Here is a 14,899-nt window from a genome sequence, read left to right on the forward strand (position 1 = left end):
TTTTTTCATTGCTAGTTTGTGAAAACTCTACTTAAAAGCTGGCAAAATTTGTGAAAAGTTGTTATGGTTGACAAAAAGAACACTGAAACTAACGTAGAGTTTTGAGAGGGGGCATTGCTAAATGTGTCTCTAGTTTTCTTTAGATTAGACCTGAACTTTCTCATTCTGTTTTCCAAAGGATGGCATAATTTTCAGTATGGCCAGCCTCCTCTGAATGTGTGATCTTGCTGTCAGCTAGTCCTTCATCAGCTGTGAATGCTTAGTCACATATCACTGGTTTTACCATTTGTCTTGTAACTGGTTTTATCTTTTGCTCTTCTTTGACATTTTCATGTTATTAATTTTATCACAGATGGTCAGAAGGATATAGAAGATGAACTCACCACTGGTCTGGAGCTGGTGGACTCATGTATTAGATCACTGCAGGAGTCAGGGATACTCGATCCACAGGACTATTCAGCCAGTGAAAGTAAGTTGCTAGAAATATGTGTTCTAGAAAATTTCATGCTTTAAAACTGAATGCATGTCTTTTAGTGTTTTTCTTGATTATTTTCTTATATTGGCAGAAGGCAATGTAGTTGTGAGCAATTAAATTTGCTTCCTTGCCTTTGCAAGTTAATTTTTGGGTTTGTTTGTAATGGAGGGAATCTTGATGCTAATTTTTCAGGAAAAACAAACACAAGCAAACAAACAAACAAACAAACCACATGGAGTATATTTTAAGGAAAATATTTTGTAGTTATAATGTTCCTGCACTGTACTTTAAGGTCATGTCGTAAAACTTAAGCATCACCACCGTAAAAGCAACTTTCAAGCAGCAGTTTTTGACCGTGCAAAAGTAATAAAAAGAAAAATAGTGTGTGGCTGTTAGAAATTCTGATGTCTCATTGTAACCACTTGGCCAGGTACCTGATACTCCTTAAGACTAAAATTTTCTAGTGGATACACAGATGGAAATAGATGAACTTTTTAAGATGATGCACAGAATGGCAGCTGTGGCAAAGCTGAAGTCTTTTCTCAAAGGTTGGCTCACTGGTCATTTACCAGCCATTCCATTTGCAGAATTATGCAATAGGTTCTTGGCTAGGACCAGCCACTGGGGAAGCGAATCAAGGCCAAACAACAGCAAAAGTGAACTAGGGACTTGCCACTCAACATATTTGTAGAGAAGATATCTACCAACACTTGTGCTCCTGAGTCACACTGAGACAAAGTTTTCCAAGGTGTTAACAGGTCTGTTGTCTGGTACAGCACTAGATGATGAAAAAGCAGGTTACTTCCCTAATTTCTTTCCTTTTCCTCAGTCTCCTATCTCGTACTCTGTTCCCATCTGCCAAAGTATATATCCACTTTCGTTTCACTCCCACTGCAGCTCCTGACACTGGCTTGGCTTTTCAGTTTTCTCTGGTATTGCTCTACATCTCCTCCGCTGCTCAGTTGATCCCCTGCTGCCTAGTACCTTCTGACTGAGTCACATCTTTTGAGGTGGCTGCCCAAATTCAGTTTTCTTGAAATCAAAGGGGATAATCTCCCCTTCATCTGGAAAGGCTGATGACATCCACCTTCTGCAAAGCGTCTCTAGCAATGACAAGTCATCACCTGCAATGTGGTAATCAGGTGACAGGAGGAAGATATTACACACTGCATGGAGAATTTTAATTTGTCAGAACATTTTTCATTCTTTTAAAACAAGATTTGCAGTAAAATTCACAGCTGACAATCCTGGGACAGTAGAAAATTTTTCACTTCTCATGTGCATAAGATTTCTGGGCCAACAATGTCACTAAAATCTTTGTTACAGTGTTGCTTGATCTGAACACAGTCTGTGTGATTGACATCTCTGAAGATGTTACTTGATCTGAACAAAATCGGGAAAACATTATGAAACAATGTAAGCCCTGTTTTTTTCTTCATTCGTGAGTGAGGAGAAACAGAAAAGATTAGAATGATAAGGATTGCCTTCAAAATGTGATTCTATGATAGAAAAATGAAACTGGCTAGATGGCAATAGAGGAGGTTGGAGGCAGAGAGGGGCTGTCTTGGTTGGGAAACTGGCTGAAGAGATGGAAACTAAGAAAAAAATCTTAGGGAAAGATGAAGCCAGTACATGGAGCGAAGTCTGGGTATGTGAAGAAAACTAGTACTAAAGAAATTTCTTGAGAGTATCACAAGAAGCTAAGACACAACTAGGAATGTAGATAGATAGAAAGAACAATAAAGAACATGAGCAAATGGAAAACGGTGATGGAGAAGAGGAGCAACAGAGATGGATTGTGTAGGGCATCAGCAGGGGAGGAACTGAGGTTTGTTGAAGCAGGAGGTCCAGACAGAGTGTTGAAAGCTGAGTTTGCCTGGCTGAATGATTTGTTCATGAGATCGGAAGTTAGGTGGAAAGAGAGGGAACACAGAGTGATGAGAATGACAGTTGAGAAAAGGAAAAAGTGATAGCATTATGGACAGGACAGTAGCTGTACCTAAGAAACATAGGTTTGGAGAGAACAGGCAGGAGCACATGCTCACAAGGGAGCAGGCTTCCCCATAAAGAGCTGCAAGTTTGGTTTTCATTGTCAGGAAATATCTGTGAAGCCTTTTGTCACAGTGCCCTATATTCCACTGCTTCAGGCACAACTAGAATGTAATGAAACTAGATTGCTATTTGCTGTTCATGGTTTTAATTAAGCATCAGATCTATATGCCAAAGCTAACAGTTGCATCTCTGCTAATCACTAATAAATACAATTAGGATGTTATATACTGGATTTTCTTTCTGTTTTGGGGGTCTTTTTTCAGTTTAGAGTAAAATACCACAAACACATCAGACAGTTAAAATGTTATTGTGTCAAAAGTACCAAAGTCAAGGCTGTCTGTAAACCATAATTCAGATTTCTTATGACTGCATTATAAAACAATTATTATCATACCCTATTTTGTACATTTTCTGTCCATGCTTCATTTACCCCGAAGCTGAGGGGAGAGTGCTTCTGACTTCTCTAAGCAATGAGTAGAACACACATACTCAGTGAAAAGAAAAATCTCATATTTACTTAAAATTTGTGTCCCTCCTTCATGTCCTAAATTTTTCATGTTATAGTTGTGAAAACATTAAAAGTATCTTCTACTAATGCTTTGTTCTGGGTGTTCCCAATTAGGTGTGATGAGAACAAACAGAACAGAACACTGTGGAAGCACAGTATCGAAAAAAAAAGAAGTGTGATACAAAAGGAAATTTAAAGCTCTCTCTGAAAATGTCTCACACACAGCATTTGTATTTCATAGACACCTTTGTTCTTAATCCTGTCAATCTCCAAATAGAAAATGAAGTCTATATAGATGTCTCACTTAACAGGTATTCCAAAAATTGTTATTTGTGATGCATCTGAAATAAATGTTGGGTCATAGAATAATCCACCAGGATGCTGGGTTTTTCTTAATTTGTATTGGACATTTTTCAATGGAGGCCTGAGCTCATGCAGTAAAAAATGAGGCAGCTACAAAACACTGAATAGTTTTGCATTTTGTGCACTGTATGTAAGACAAGAAAGGAGGGGAAGAGGGATAATTCAGAAAAGGAAACTTAGTCTGGCATTTCATAACTTTTGAGCTCCTAACTTGACAATTTTAGTTATGTTTACTTGTTTGCAGTTTGACTGCAAAGCTGTATTTTAAGTAACAAGACTGACTCTGAGGAGAGCATTTCCAGCCTGCCATGACAGTTCTAGTCTAGTTGAAGCAGATCTTTAAAATCATCATATGAAAACCTGCCCAGGGATGTAACCACAGCTTCTTTTTCTGAATATCTAGACTAGTGTGCATCTAGTCTAATGAGTTAATCTATCAGTAGCTCTGCCTTTGTAGAGGATTAGTGTGTCTGTAGTCAGAATCTTTACGATTCGGTTTCATGCACTCTGATTTTCTCAGACCTAGCTTTAAAAAGTCATCACGTAGCAGTCAGCTGCTATAATACTCTAAATCTCAAACATCACTTCACATGTGCTATTCCTTTAGTAGCAAATAAAAGCCATGAAAAAAAAGGCAAATGGGACAAGTCACATGAAAGGGGCTTACACAGGAGGGGTTCTGTATTGCTAGTAGAGATGCTCGCTAATTATCTTTACTGAATGTGAATCAGCAAATGTAAAAAACCTTAAATATATAAAGCTCTTATTAATTTGGTGAAATGAAAGCAGAGTGATCAGTGGATTAAAATTACTATCAGACAGGCAGATTCGTGACTGCTGCGAGCTCTCATACAAGCTTCCTGTGGTTTTGCTGACCCTGGGACAAGGTTATATCCAGCTGAGGGGAGCTCCTGCACTGTTGCCCATCTCTTTCTTCTGTCCCAACCCAGTATAAATTGTCTTCCCCAAACCATGTGTTTCCAGTTACAAGTGACAGATGAAAAGTCAGGAAACTTCCAGAATTTTGCAAGGAGCTGCATCTGACATAAGACATGAACCTACACCTCAGTGGTCCAGTTCCCCGTACTGCAGAGATTTCTCTTTATGTAGCTCTAGATCTGTCAAGATTGTGTCACTCCAGTTTACATCAAACATAATATAGTTTTTGTGGCATAAGAGGGGAGTTCAGTTTGTCCTAAGTGTTTGCAGGGATGTCATCAGCAGAACTACAGTGGTCCACACATACCCTCAGCCCCCAAGAGTGGGCACGTACAGGCTGCTGCTAGTGTCAGAGGCCATTCGCTACAGTGTGTCCTAGGGACCAGCCGGGTTCCTCAGCCTTACTGTGAGGGCACTCCATCTGTTCTCCTCTCTGCTCTACATTGCTGTAACACGCAGCATGGCTGGCTGCTCCTCTCTGAAAATATTTCTGCCTTCCACCATTATGTCTCTCTAATGGGAACTCGAAAATACTGCTTTTGCACAAATGAAGATAAGTAGCTGTCACTTGAAATAGGATCAGGGAAAGACCAGGGACGTGAGAGCCAAGGTAATCACATGTAAGACCCTGGAGACGAGTCATGGAATAGGGATGGGAATGCACAGTAAGCGTAAGACCTGAAATCACTGGGCAAGGAAAGATGCAGAGGAACAAACTTTAGTCAGGACAGAGATAACACCCAGGATGTTTTAGACTTAAGACACAGTAGTACTGAACAGTGGCTGTAGCTCAGGAAAGGTATTTTTGTGGCGGAATTGTTTAATTTAGTGGGGAAAGATGTGTGAAAATAAGACTGTGCAAGGGCTGAGTATGCATTGTAGAGACCAAAAATTAATATTTCAGATTAGAAATCTTGGAAAGATGTGGGATAAAGGAAGCAAGAGATTTTTTTCCTCCCCTTCCCATCACTGCACCACTGTCTCAAATCACACAACTACTTCAGATCCATTCCTTTTATGACCTAGTTAATGCACCTCCTTTTTTTTTGTTTGTTTGATTTTTTTGGGGGGGGGGGGGTTTGTTTGTTTTTTTTTTTTCTTTCTTCCCCCTCATTATATGTAAGAACAATTGAAAAAGTAGAAAGCTGCATGGAAGGAAGGAGGGTAAACACAGATATACAACTGTCTGAGTGAAGAAGGGTGGTTGCTGAGAACATTTGTCTTTAAGCTTTGATAAGGTTCAGTCTGGCCTGCAGATAAGTGGGAAAGGTCCTGATGAATTTCCTGAGGCCTCTAGATGTCCATCCTGTGTGACACAGAGAAACTGCAGCCCTCTAAGCAAGCGTTAAGACCAAACTACCTTTTCCTGCCAATGTTTGTAAATTTGCATTTTAGAGATGGGTAGTGTAAGATAAATGTGGAACGAGAGGAAAATCTGGGTCCTATATTTCTTTCCCTTCTACTAGTTCCTCTGTACTCCTATCCCTGTAGTTCATTACCATGTCTCATTAGAGGACTGTCACAATACTATCATCAAAACAATTTCTGAGATGATAATTAGCTGAAGCTCACTGAATCCTTACAGAACATGCTGAGTCCTTACAGTCTCTACTGAATCCTTACAGGCTACAGTGGTGGAGACAGGCAATGGTTTTTTCTTCTGTCATGGTATTAGCAAAAGGAGGGTTGGATGGACTGCTGAGGTTATTGAGTAAATCCACTGACACTTTTTTCCTAGCTTCAACCACAAGCTCAAATGTCTGCTAGTCTAGAAGTCTCTAATTTTACTTCAAGGTATCTATACTTAAATCTTTCATGCTTTTTCCTTTGCTTCATCTTCCACAAAGTGAGCATAAGACCAGTCTTCAAAGGATTATGGGACAGATTTATGGAGCTTTTGTTGTTTACGTTTCTAACTGAAACAGAATCATTTCACTGTTTTTCACTTGCTTAATCACTTCATGTGACAACCCTCCTTTTTTGCTCTCTGAATCAATACCACAGACTGCAGCAACAGAGTTCTAATTGACATGTATCAAAAAGCCTCTTGGATCATTCTCCCAAATATCTTGATATTTTTTAAATGCTACATGTTAAATTTCAATTAAAAAACAAGTGGGTTTATATCAGAATTGCAGTTTTTCCTGTCCAACATTTTCAGTACTCCAGACAAATTTTTTTCCTCCTATTTTCTGGATATATTTTATTTATATCTGTGACCCTGTTGTCCTGGTGCTCAGGATTAATTGCAGAATCCAGCACACTGATAAGGGAATAAATACAATGTAGATTTAATATTACCGTCTTCTTGGCTAAGGCCATTTCATAGTGCACTGCACTGAGGCTACATATTGACAGAATTGCAGACAGTTAAGGATGTCTAAGTCCTTCTGGGGAAGAAGAATCGTGGACTCAATTCCACAATATATTTACTCTTTTAGTCATTTGAAACTATTTGCCCCAAATGCAGCACAAATAGGTAGCAGTACCATTTATTTAGACGTTGATTTTTTTCCTCTGAAGAATGATTTATGTTGCAAGAACAGATTATTTTTATCGCATGCACTTATATGTAGATGTTGCATTAGACAGATATAGTTTTCACATAAATAACCTGTCTAATTCTGAGGCTAAAAAGATAGGCTAAACTCTTATTTTGTTCTCTTAATTCATTTTTGTTTCAGCAATTTTTTGTAATAAGAGAGATCCTCCTTACTCAGCACAAAAGCAGATGTCCCAGTTTGAAAGAGCACTCCTTGTTCAACCTTTCAGCCTTTATCAGCTGCTTTATTCATAGATACTGAAAATGGATTGAAACAAAAAGGCACTATTTACACAATGAATGTGTAAAAAGATGTGTGTTTATGTGTTTTCCATCCTATAGCTCTTGGTTTATGAAATTGCCACCTGTCAGATGGCTGACACACTCAATGAGATGAAATTTGGCATCAGTGGACCTCACAATTTTTTGATAGATGAAGTTATTTCCATTTGATTATCTGCTCTGAGAGCCAGGGCGATCCAGCTGAGTCATTCTTTGTGCACACAAAGGAGGTGTTCTCCTGGGATCTCTTGGTAAACACACACACTAATAAAATCATGTGCTCTTTAAGTATGTTTCAGAACTGAAAAACACCTAGGAAATGTGCATACCCCTCTTTTATTTCAGGATTGGAGTCTTTGGAGTAGGAGTGGCAGAAATGTGTAACATCGGTTACACTATCTTTCTGTCTGCTGCATTAATGCAAACCTGGCAGTTGTCTGACTCAACAGTTCATAGCTCCAAATAAATCTCTCAGAGTATGAAGTCTGAAGTCTGAGGAAATTTTGTTTTTTTGTGGAAACTTCTGTTAGTATTGCATTATATTTAGGTTAAATATTTATAGTTGGACATTTTGGATGCCTCTCCTTATTCCATTCATCTCTTCTAATCCAAGTTTTTTTACCAATCTTGGCTTCAAAACTTTGGGGTTTCAAAATCATCTTTGCCCAATTTGTAATAAGGCAAATCTTTTTAAAGGGTGGTCTCACAGTTATTCATTGTATGTTCTCACAGATAAAGTTGTACAAAAATTCTCAACTGTGAGTCAAGTTCAGTCTTTTGAAGTAGTTATTAAGCATAGATTTCTGAGAAATGGGAATAAAATGTTGTTTCCTTTACCCACCTCCCTGTTCTGTCCCTAGTCACCCTAAGTGTGAGTGTGAAATAATTATTAAGTCATTTAACATTGTAATAGCCACTGGCTGATTGCAAACACCAAGACCTGCAGTCCTCAGAAGGAGATGGATGTCTTTACAAAATAGCTGGCCATGAAAAATTTCTGTAGATTCGTTGCTAAACCCCACAAAGATATTAAGATTTGATAAAATGAAACAGGCTCTAGTGATCCTGAGAGCCACCTCTTACATCTCAGCATCGGTGTTTACAGCCAGTGATGCCTCAGGAAATGCTCCGTCAACACTAAGCATCCTAAGCTTGGATTTTATTGTTTTCATCCTTTGTCAAAGGCAGAGTTCAAAGACATTGAGAATAGCACCAGATGAAAAGATATAGCTCAAACACTGCCATTCAGTACTCCACCACTTCTGTTCTTTGGGTATCAGGATGGTAAGGGCCAGATAAAACAGGCACATCTTTGTTGCTGACATATCACATCCTAGTAAATTCATGTCCATGTTCTCACTTTAAGAACATAAGTGAAGTTTTCCTTTATGGTCTCTTCACTTATGCAGGCAGGAGGAGACCACTGCAGAGAGTCAAACTTAGGAGCAGAGTCACAGTATGGGCTTTCACCACCAGAATTCCTGACAGACTTTGGTATTTATTTTATCAGCCATGGTCCACTGTGAATTTCTGACAGTGGAGTATTGGGGACTGTGACTCAGGTCTAGCCGATCTTATTACTCTTTTGTTCACTGCCTGTCTTCAATTTCATATGTGGTTGCTGCAGGAAAGAAGCCTGGTGATGGCTGAAGGAATCATCAGTGTTCAGGGAAGCAGTTTATGCTTTTTCTGGTTCCTCAGGGGTGGCACAGAAGTTGCTGTGGGCACCCACCTGTGCAGGGCTTCAATCATCTTGATTCTTCTGTAGCCCTTCTGTAGATTGGTAAGATGTCTGGGCAGGTTTATAGGTTTTCTTAGGGAGAAAGCACTAGAAGTCACTGGCAGAACTGCTGTTCAAAAAGTGATGGCCCAGTACATGCCCTTACTGTTGGACCCAAACTTCTGCAGGCTCCCTCTTGCAATTTCCTCTCCTTAGGAAGGAATCCCGAGCTGGAGACACCCACACCATCTTAATATCCATCCTTCTCCCTTACTGTGCTCTCTTGCCTTGTCTTACTGCCGTATCTTTCTCTAAACCACCCATTTCTGTCTTATCACATCCTTGTCTTTTGCTTCCTTTCTTGTTTCAATTTCCATCTTTTCTTTTATCTTCTGTCTTTGTCTTTAATGTTTTCACACATCATGAAATAAGGCCTCAGTGTCTTGCCCCCAAAAGAGATGATCATTCATCCTCAGAGGCAAAAAAATCCCCAAACCCACCCATTTTCTGTGTATAAGTGGCCTTGCTATCCTGACTTTTCACATGCTTTCACAATAACTTGAAGCAAATTCAGATTGTGCATTGATGTGTCATGTTGGAAGTCCAGGAGTAACACTATGAGAACATTGCAATTAAGTAATTTCTAATTTACCTCCATTTCTGCACAGCAGCCTACAGGCTGAATTTTTGTTTCAGTGTGCTGTGACCTGTAACGTGGAGTTTCTTGGAGTTTCCTTATATCTGCTTATGTCTATAAGATGAAGCACACTTTTCCATACTGATAACCACAATATTACTTCGTATCTCTGAGTTTGCTTGTCCTGAGATGAATCTGACTTTGGTACCTGGTGTCATTTAATGCTGTGCCACTGACTTAAAATCCTTGCTTAAGGAAAACAACCCCTCACAATCTAGCTTTAGTGCTGTAGTACAAAATGTGAATCTCAAATTGACAGGAGCAGTAACAGCAGGTAAAACATATATGGAGAGGGGAAATGGAAAGATGAGAGTCAAGACCAGGAAAGCAGGAACAATTAGTAGCAACATCAAAGATGGATAGGACTATAGGACTGATAGGATCAGCTTGTAATGCTTAGTCTATGTCAAACACAAATTCTGCACAGGCAACCAGGTGTTCCCTCATCCACTGCAGGAAGCAGTTACTGAAACTCATTAGAAAATGACTGTCTTATAGTAGCATCTGTAGGAGCAGAACAAAGAAATGCTTTTGGCATTCGAACCTAGAGCGCAAAAGAACATCAGTAAATATTGTGCCTGTAGTACAGTCCAGGAAACAAACCCACATCCTTACAAGAGACTGATAAACCACTCACCCTACTCCTGCCTTAGTGGCACACCAGTCAGTGCATACTTGGCACAATCAGAAGTGCCAAGAGCCGCATCGTTCTGGGGTCTGCTGATGCCAGCTTGTGAGCATATGTAGATGCAGCCTTGAAAAAGAGGTAGTTGGCTTGTTAGTCTGTGTAATGTGATGTACATGGCACAGAAAATGTTGGCAGGTATGGATTTGGATTTGATTTTTTTTTTTTTTTTTTTGTGCTACACTACGGCTATGCAGTTTACATAGCTTTCAATTAAGTAGGATTTTTGTGACTTCTGTGGTAATGCAGAGTAGAGAGTTGCCTCCATTTTTTTCCATTCTGGCCTTATAAATGGAGAAATTCATTTTCTGAGGAAAATGTGAGAGCAGAGAGTGGGGCACATTTGTGGACACAGAAAGAGAAAGCAGAAGGATGCACTTTCTGGTTTATGGCAGAGAAGGTTTAGGCGGATGAAAAAGATTATAATAAAATTGTGACCTTTTTGACTTACTTTTTAATTGACTTCTGAGGCAGTGCTAAGCACATTCTGAACTGGCTCACCTCAGAGACCAAATAGTAATTTTCTTTTGTGGACAGAAAAGATTTGGGACTTAAACCTGTCAAAGGTCAGGGAAAAATGGAGTTCTACCTCATACAAGAAGACGAAACCTGTTTTGTGCTAGTAGTTAAGTTTATAGAACAACATAATAGCATAATAGATCTGCTGATATCTTTTGTATTAGATCCACATATCTGGTGAGTAGTTTTATGGGCTTTTATAATCAGAAGCTGTTGAGCACTTTTTTTTATTTTCAAGTCTAATTTAGGTCTATCAGACAAGATTAATTTTTTTTTTTTATTTCTGATAATGCATTCAGCTTCTATGTGCATCATGTTTGTTTGATGTCTATAACCATCTGATTTTATTTCCTAGTGATAAAAAGGGAACATGTTAGTTTAATGCTATTGATAGCAATTTTAGGCTACACTAGGCACAGAGGGTGACTAGAAACACCTGACATTAACAGTTGGTCTTCACAGGTATAAAATACTTTAAAAAAATAGGATTCAGTAATGCAAAATATGTTCTTAATTTACATGTTTAGAATTTTTTTGTGTAAACAAAACCCACACTCCATTTTAAATGTAGTTATTCTTTGAAAAATGGTACACTGACAATGAAAACACAAATTAAAAAATAACAATTTTTAATGCCAAAAATCGGTGTTTTCCAAATGGAAACATGGCACTTCCTTCTGAGCTGGATCTTCCTGCCTATGTTGCTGCATTAACAGTTGCCTCCTCCTGCATGCATATTTCTTGTTGTGGTCACATTCAGAAACATATCTAATCCCATCCAGGAGCCGTGCTTAGATACTGTTGTCCTGTGGTTCCCCACTCTGATCTTTTAATAGAGAGCAAACTTCTGTTACAGTGAAGTGTTCTGCTACTCCTAGAGTTGCAGAGTTTCTCAGAAGTAGCAAGGTCACCATCAGAAAGACTAGAGGATACTATTTTTCCTCTTTGTGACCTCTGTAATGCAGAAATGTAATTTAGTTGTTATCCTGGCTGCCCATCTTGTTTTTGTGTTGTGTCTATCTGTTACTCCTGTAAAGCACATCATCCTAATGGCCAGTGATAAATTATCTCTTTCAGAGACTATGTGATTTCGATATCTGCAGGGTTTAACAAGTGATTTAATAAAAGATGATTAATCTTCTACAAAAGCAGTTGTTTAATCTTGGGGTCAATGAAAAAATCATAGTACTAGGTTATCCTTGGTTTTGATCAAAATTTAAGATAGCTTATCTATCAAAAAAAAAAACAAACAACCAAACCCCCCCCACACCAAAACAAAACAATCAAACAAAAAAAATAAAAAAAAAACCCACAACCCAAAACTAGAGCAAGTTCTGTATTCTGATCTTATATATGTATAAATCTGTTCTTGCTCAGTGCATGTATTTTGGTCCATTTTTCTCTAGCATGTTCAGTAATTTCTCTCATTAGTAATGGAACTCAAGATCTTTTCTTACTGTCAAATATTGCCGAGTCTTGCTTATGAAAGAAGGTCTGGCTGGTTTTACATTTCATACAAACATCTGGAGTAATGCTATGTGTGATATGGTATAGAAAGCAAAATACACACTGTTGGAGTAGTTAACACTGAAGTTACCATATTATTTCAGGATTGCTTAGGCATTGCTATGTTACCTTATTCCATGAGGTAAAAAAAAAACAACTTTCAGTAATCAAAAAAGAACTATTTACTGTTGGGGTTGAATGCAGCCTTATTTTTTTTTTTTCTATGTCATTCAGGTTTTAAGTTTTTCTACTACTTCTTGTGGACATTTATGTTGCTTTGCTATCCCTTGGAGTAGAGATATATTATTTCAAATCCTAGAAAACATCTCTGTTTTCTTCTTACAAAAATGGCACAAGTTGTATCTTGTGTAAAAAAGGCATAAGATAATCAGAATCTAATGAAACTAGTTTCTATTCCCAGTTCACTTACTCTTGAAATAAAGTGTTCTTCATCTTTCTTTCTGATAGTAATTAGGTCAGAAGTAGAGTTAGAAGGGATATCCTTGTATTGTTCACTTACATAATGGTATCAACCTAGTTTTTGCATCATTTCTCCATATATATATATAATTTATAGAATTCTTGGATGAGAATGAACTTATTCCACACTTGCAAATGCATTCCACTAAATCCTATTTTCCAGTACCTAAGAATAGGTTCAGTAGCAGTACTAAAGCCCTTTTCTGTATTTGTAGGTAGAACATAGCCCTCTTAATGTGGGTAGAGCATGGCATTGCATGTAAATCACTTCCCTTTTTTGTAAAACAAGTTTGTTTTCAGTGTGCTCATTTAAGAATTGCTGCTTCTCATCTAAAGAGATGTATTTTGTTCATAACAAGGGAGCTGTTTGTGATTTAACATTTAAAGTATTTATTTCTTCATTTTAAGTATGCATTTGGTCACCAATCCCCTGCCTTTTTTTCCTCCTGAACTTTCTTCATTATTAGGGTATAGAATCCTTTTGCTGTATTGCAGCCTTGGCATTTTTTTTCTTGTAATATAAAGCTACTGATACCTTTAATATTTAATATCTCCTAGAAAATAGATGTTGAAATATTTTCTTAGTACTATTCTAGTACTAGTCCCGGATTTGGAGGGAGAATGGAGGCAATGCTTATGACTATTGTTATAGTATAGCTACTTGTTATATTCTGTTTGAGCTCTGGCTAACAGTTCGCTCAAAAGCCCTTCTTTTCCTACAGAATCTGTATGACCAGTTGTAGCTGACAAGATTTGTTTTCAACTGCAGATCTTAAGTTTTGCTGTGGTTTAATCTCTCCTTTTACTGTCTATAATTAGGAAAATGTCTTCTTTTTATGACAGCCACAAAGCACTCTCAACTAGTTCACAGGGATTTTCCTCATTGCTCCCTGCCTCCACTACTTCTGCCTTTCCGCCTTGCATTTTTCACAACTAGAAAATGGGGAAGGTCTGTACCTATGTGGCTGCTTCTTGACACCCCCTGTGGTACTTGCAGGGCTTCCCTTCTGCTCCCTCAATTTCTCTGCTTTCCAAAGCCATCCTAAATCGTCTTAGCAAGAGAGAGTTTCTTCAAAGAATGTTTCAGATTACCTCAAAAGTAGGCCATGGTGTAACAGAGGAGTTTAAAACAGACAAACAAATGCTCCTTACCCTTCCAATTTGGAGAGAAAGTTTACTCCTGGTCCCAGACAGAGCAGCTTAATTCTGGGAGCAGGGCTTAGAAAACAGGCTGTACCAGTGAGATGCCAAAGAATTTAGTACCACTAGGAATAGGTCCATGCACCTTGTCATTAACTATCATCACATCTTCTTTAATGTCAAAAACTGTGGAAGGACACTGGCAGGTTACCATCAAAAGTATCTCTAGTTTTGTTGTTCTTTCAATCTGGTTGAATGCTGGATTCTTCCAGCATCCTAAATACAGTTAAACACTCAGAAACTGACTCACCACTTTACAGATACCTGCCCTGACTTTTTATTTTATTACATCTTTTTTTAACCATCCATTCCTTTGCAAAACTGAGCAACAAATAGAACCCAGCTTTAGGACGGGTTAGTGACTGCTTACTAGGAGTACAGACACTTTAATGAGCTAACAAAAAAAGTAGGTTGTAGGGTAGGAATCAATATTTTGCACTCAAACTAAATGACCCGAGAGGCAGAAGAAACAATAAGTGATGACTTTTTGGTATTTGAAGTCCTTAATTAGCATATACTAAGAGTTAGGAGGTGGTTCCTCTCGCTGGGATGTGAGGCACCCCAACCTATTAACTCTATAAATGAATGTTTAAAGGACATTAAAGGAGTTTTGCTAGTGCTTTCTTTCAACTGTTACCCAAATGAGCAAAGAATGTGTGAAGTGATTAATTACACTAATTAAAAACACTTTATTTACACTTACTCTATAATTTATCATTACTACTTCTGTCAGTTGATCGAAGGTGGGTGAAGTGTTGTTTATAATTGGTACGGTAGCTAATTAAATGGTCGTTCGAGCAGGTTTTGGTCTATTTCCTTTGTCAATTAGAACTGGCATCGTAATAGATGACTGACCAAATGGAAATGGTCAGTCTACACAATGGTAGAGCTCCGCTTTACTACTTACTTGGAAAAGCAAGTCTGCCCTCGG

General features: G+C 38.3%; 1 protein-coding gene across 10 annotated transcripts in view; it reads left to right on the forward strand.

Moving 5' to 3' along the window:
• CTNND2 (catenin delta 2) overlaps window positions 1–14,899 on the forward strand; it is a 631,056-nt gene that overhangs the window by 329,585 nt on the left and 286,572 nt on the right. For all 10 annotated transcript variants that reach the window (XM_027724249.2, XM_027724246.2, XM_027724247.2 and 7 more), the window contains one exon: window positions 353–469. In XM_027724249.2, coding sequence (XP_027580050.1) covers window positions 353–469 — 117 coding nt within the window. The remainder of the gene's footprint in view (window positions 1–352; window positions 470–14,899) is intronic.

Source organism: Pipra filicauda, unplaced genomic scaffold (assembly GCF_003945595.2).
Source record: "Pipra filicauda isolate LSUMZ 115617 unplaced genomic scaffold, ASM394559v2 scaffold39_size4671491_pilon, whole genome shotgun sequence".
Lineage (NCBI taxonomy): Eukaryota > Metazoa > Chordata > Aves > Passeriformes > Pipridae > Pipra > Pipra filicauda.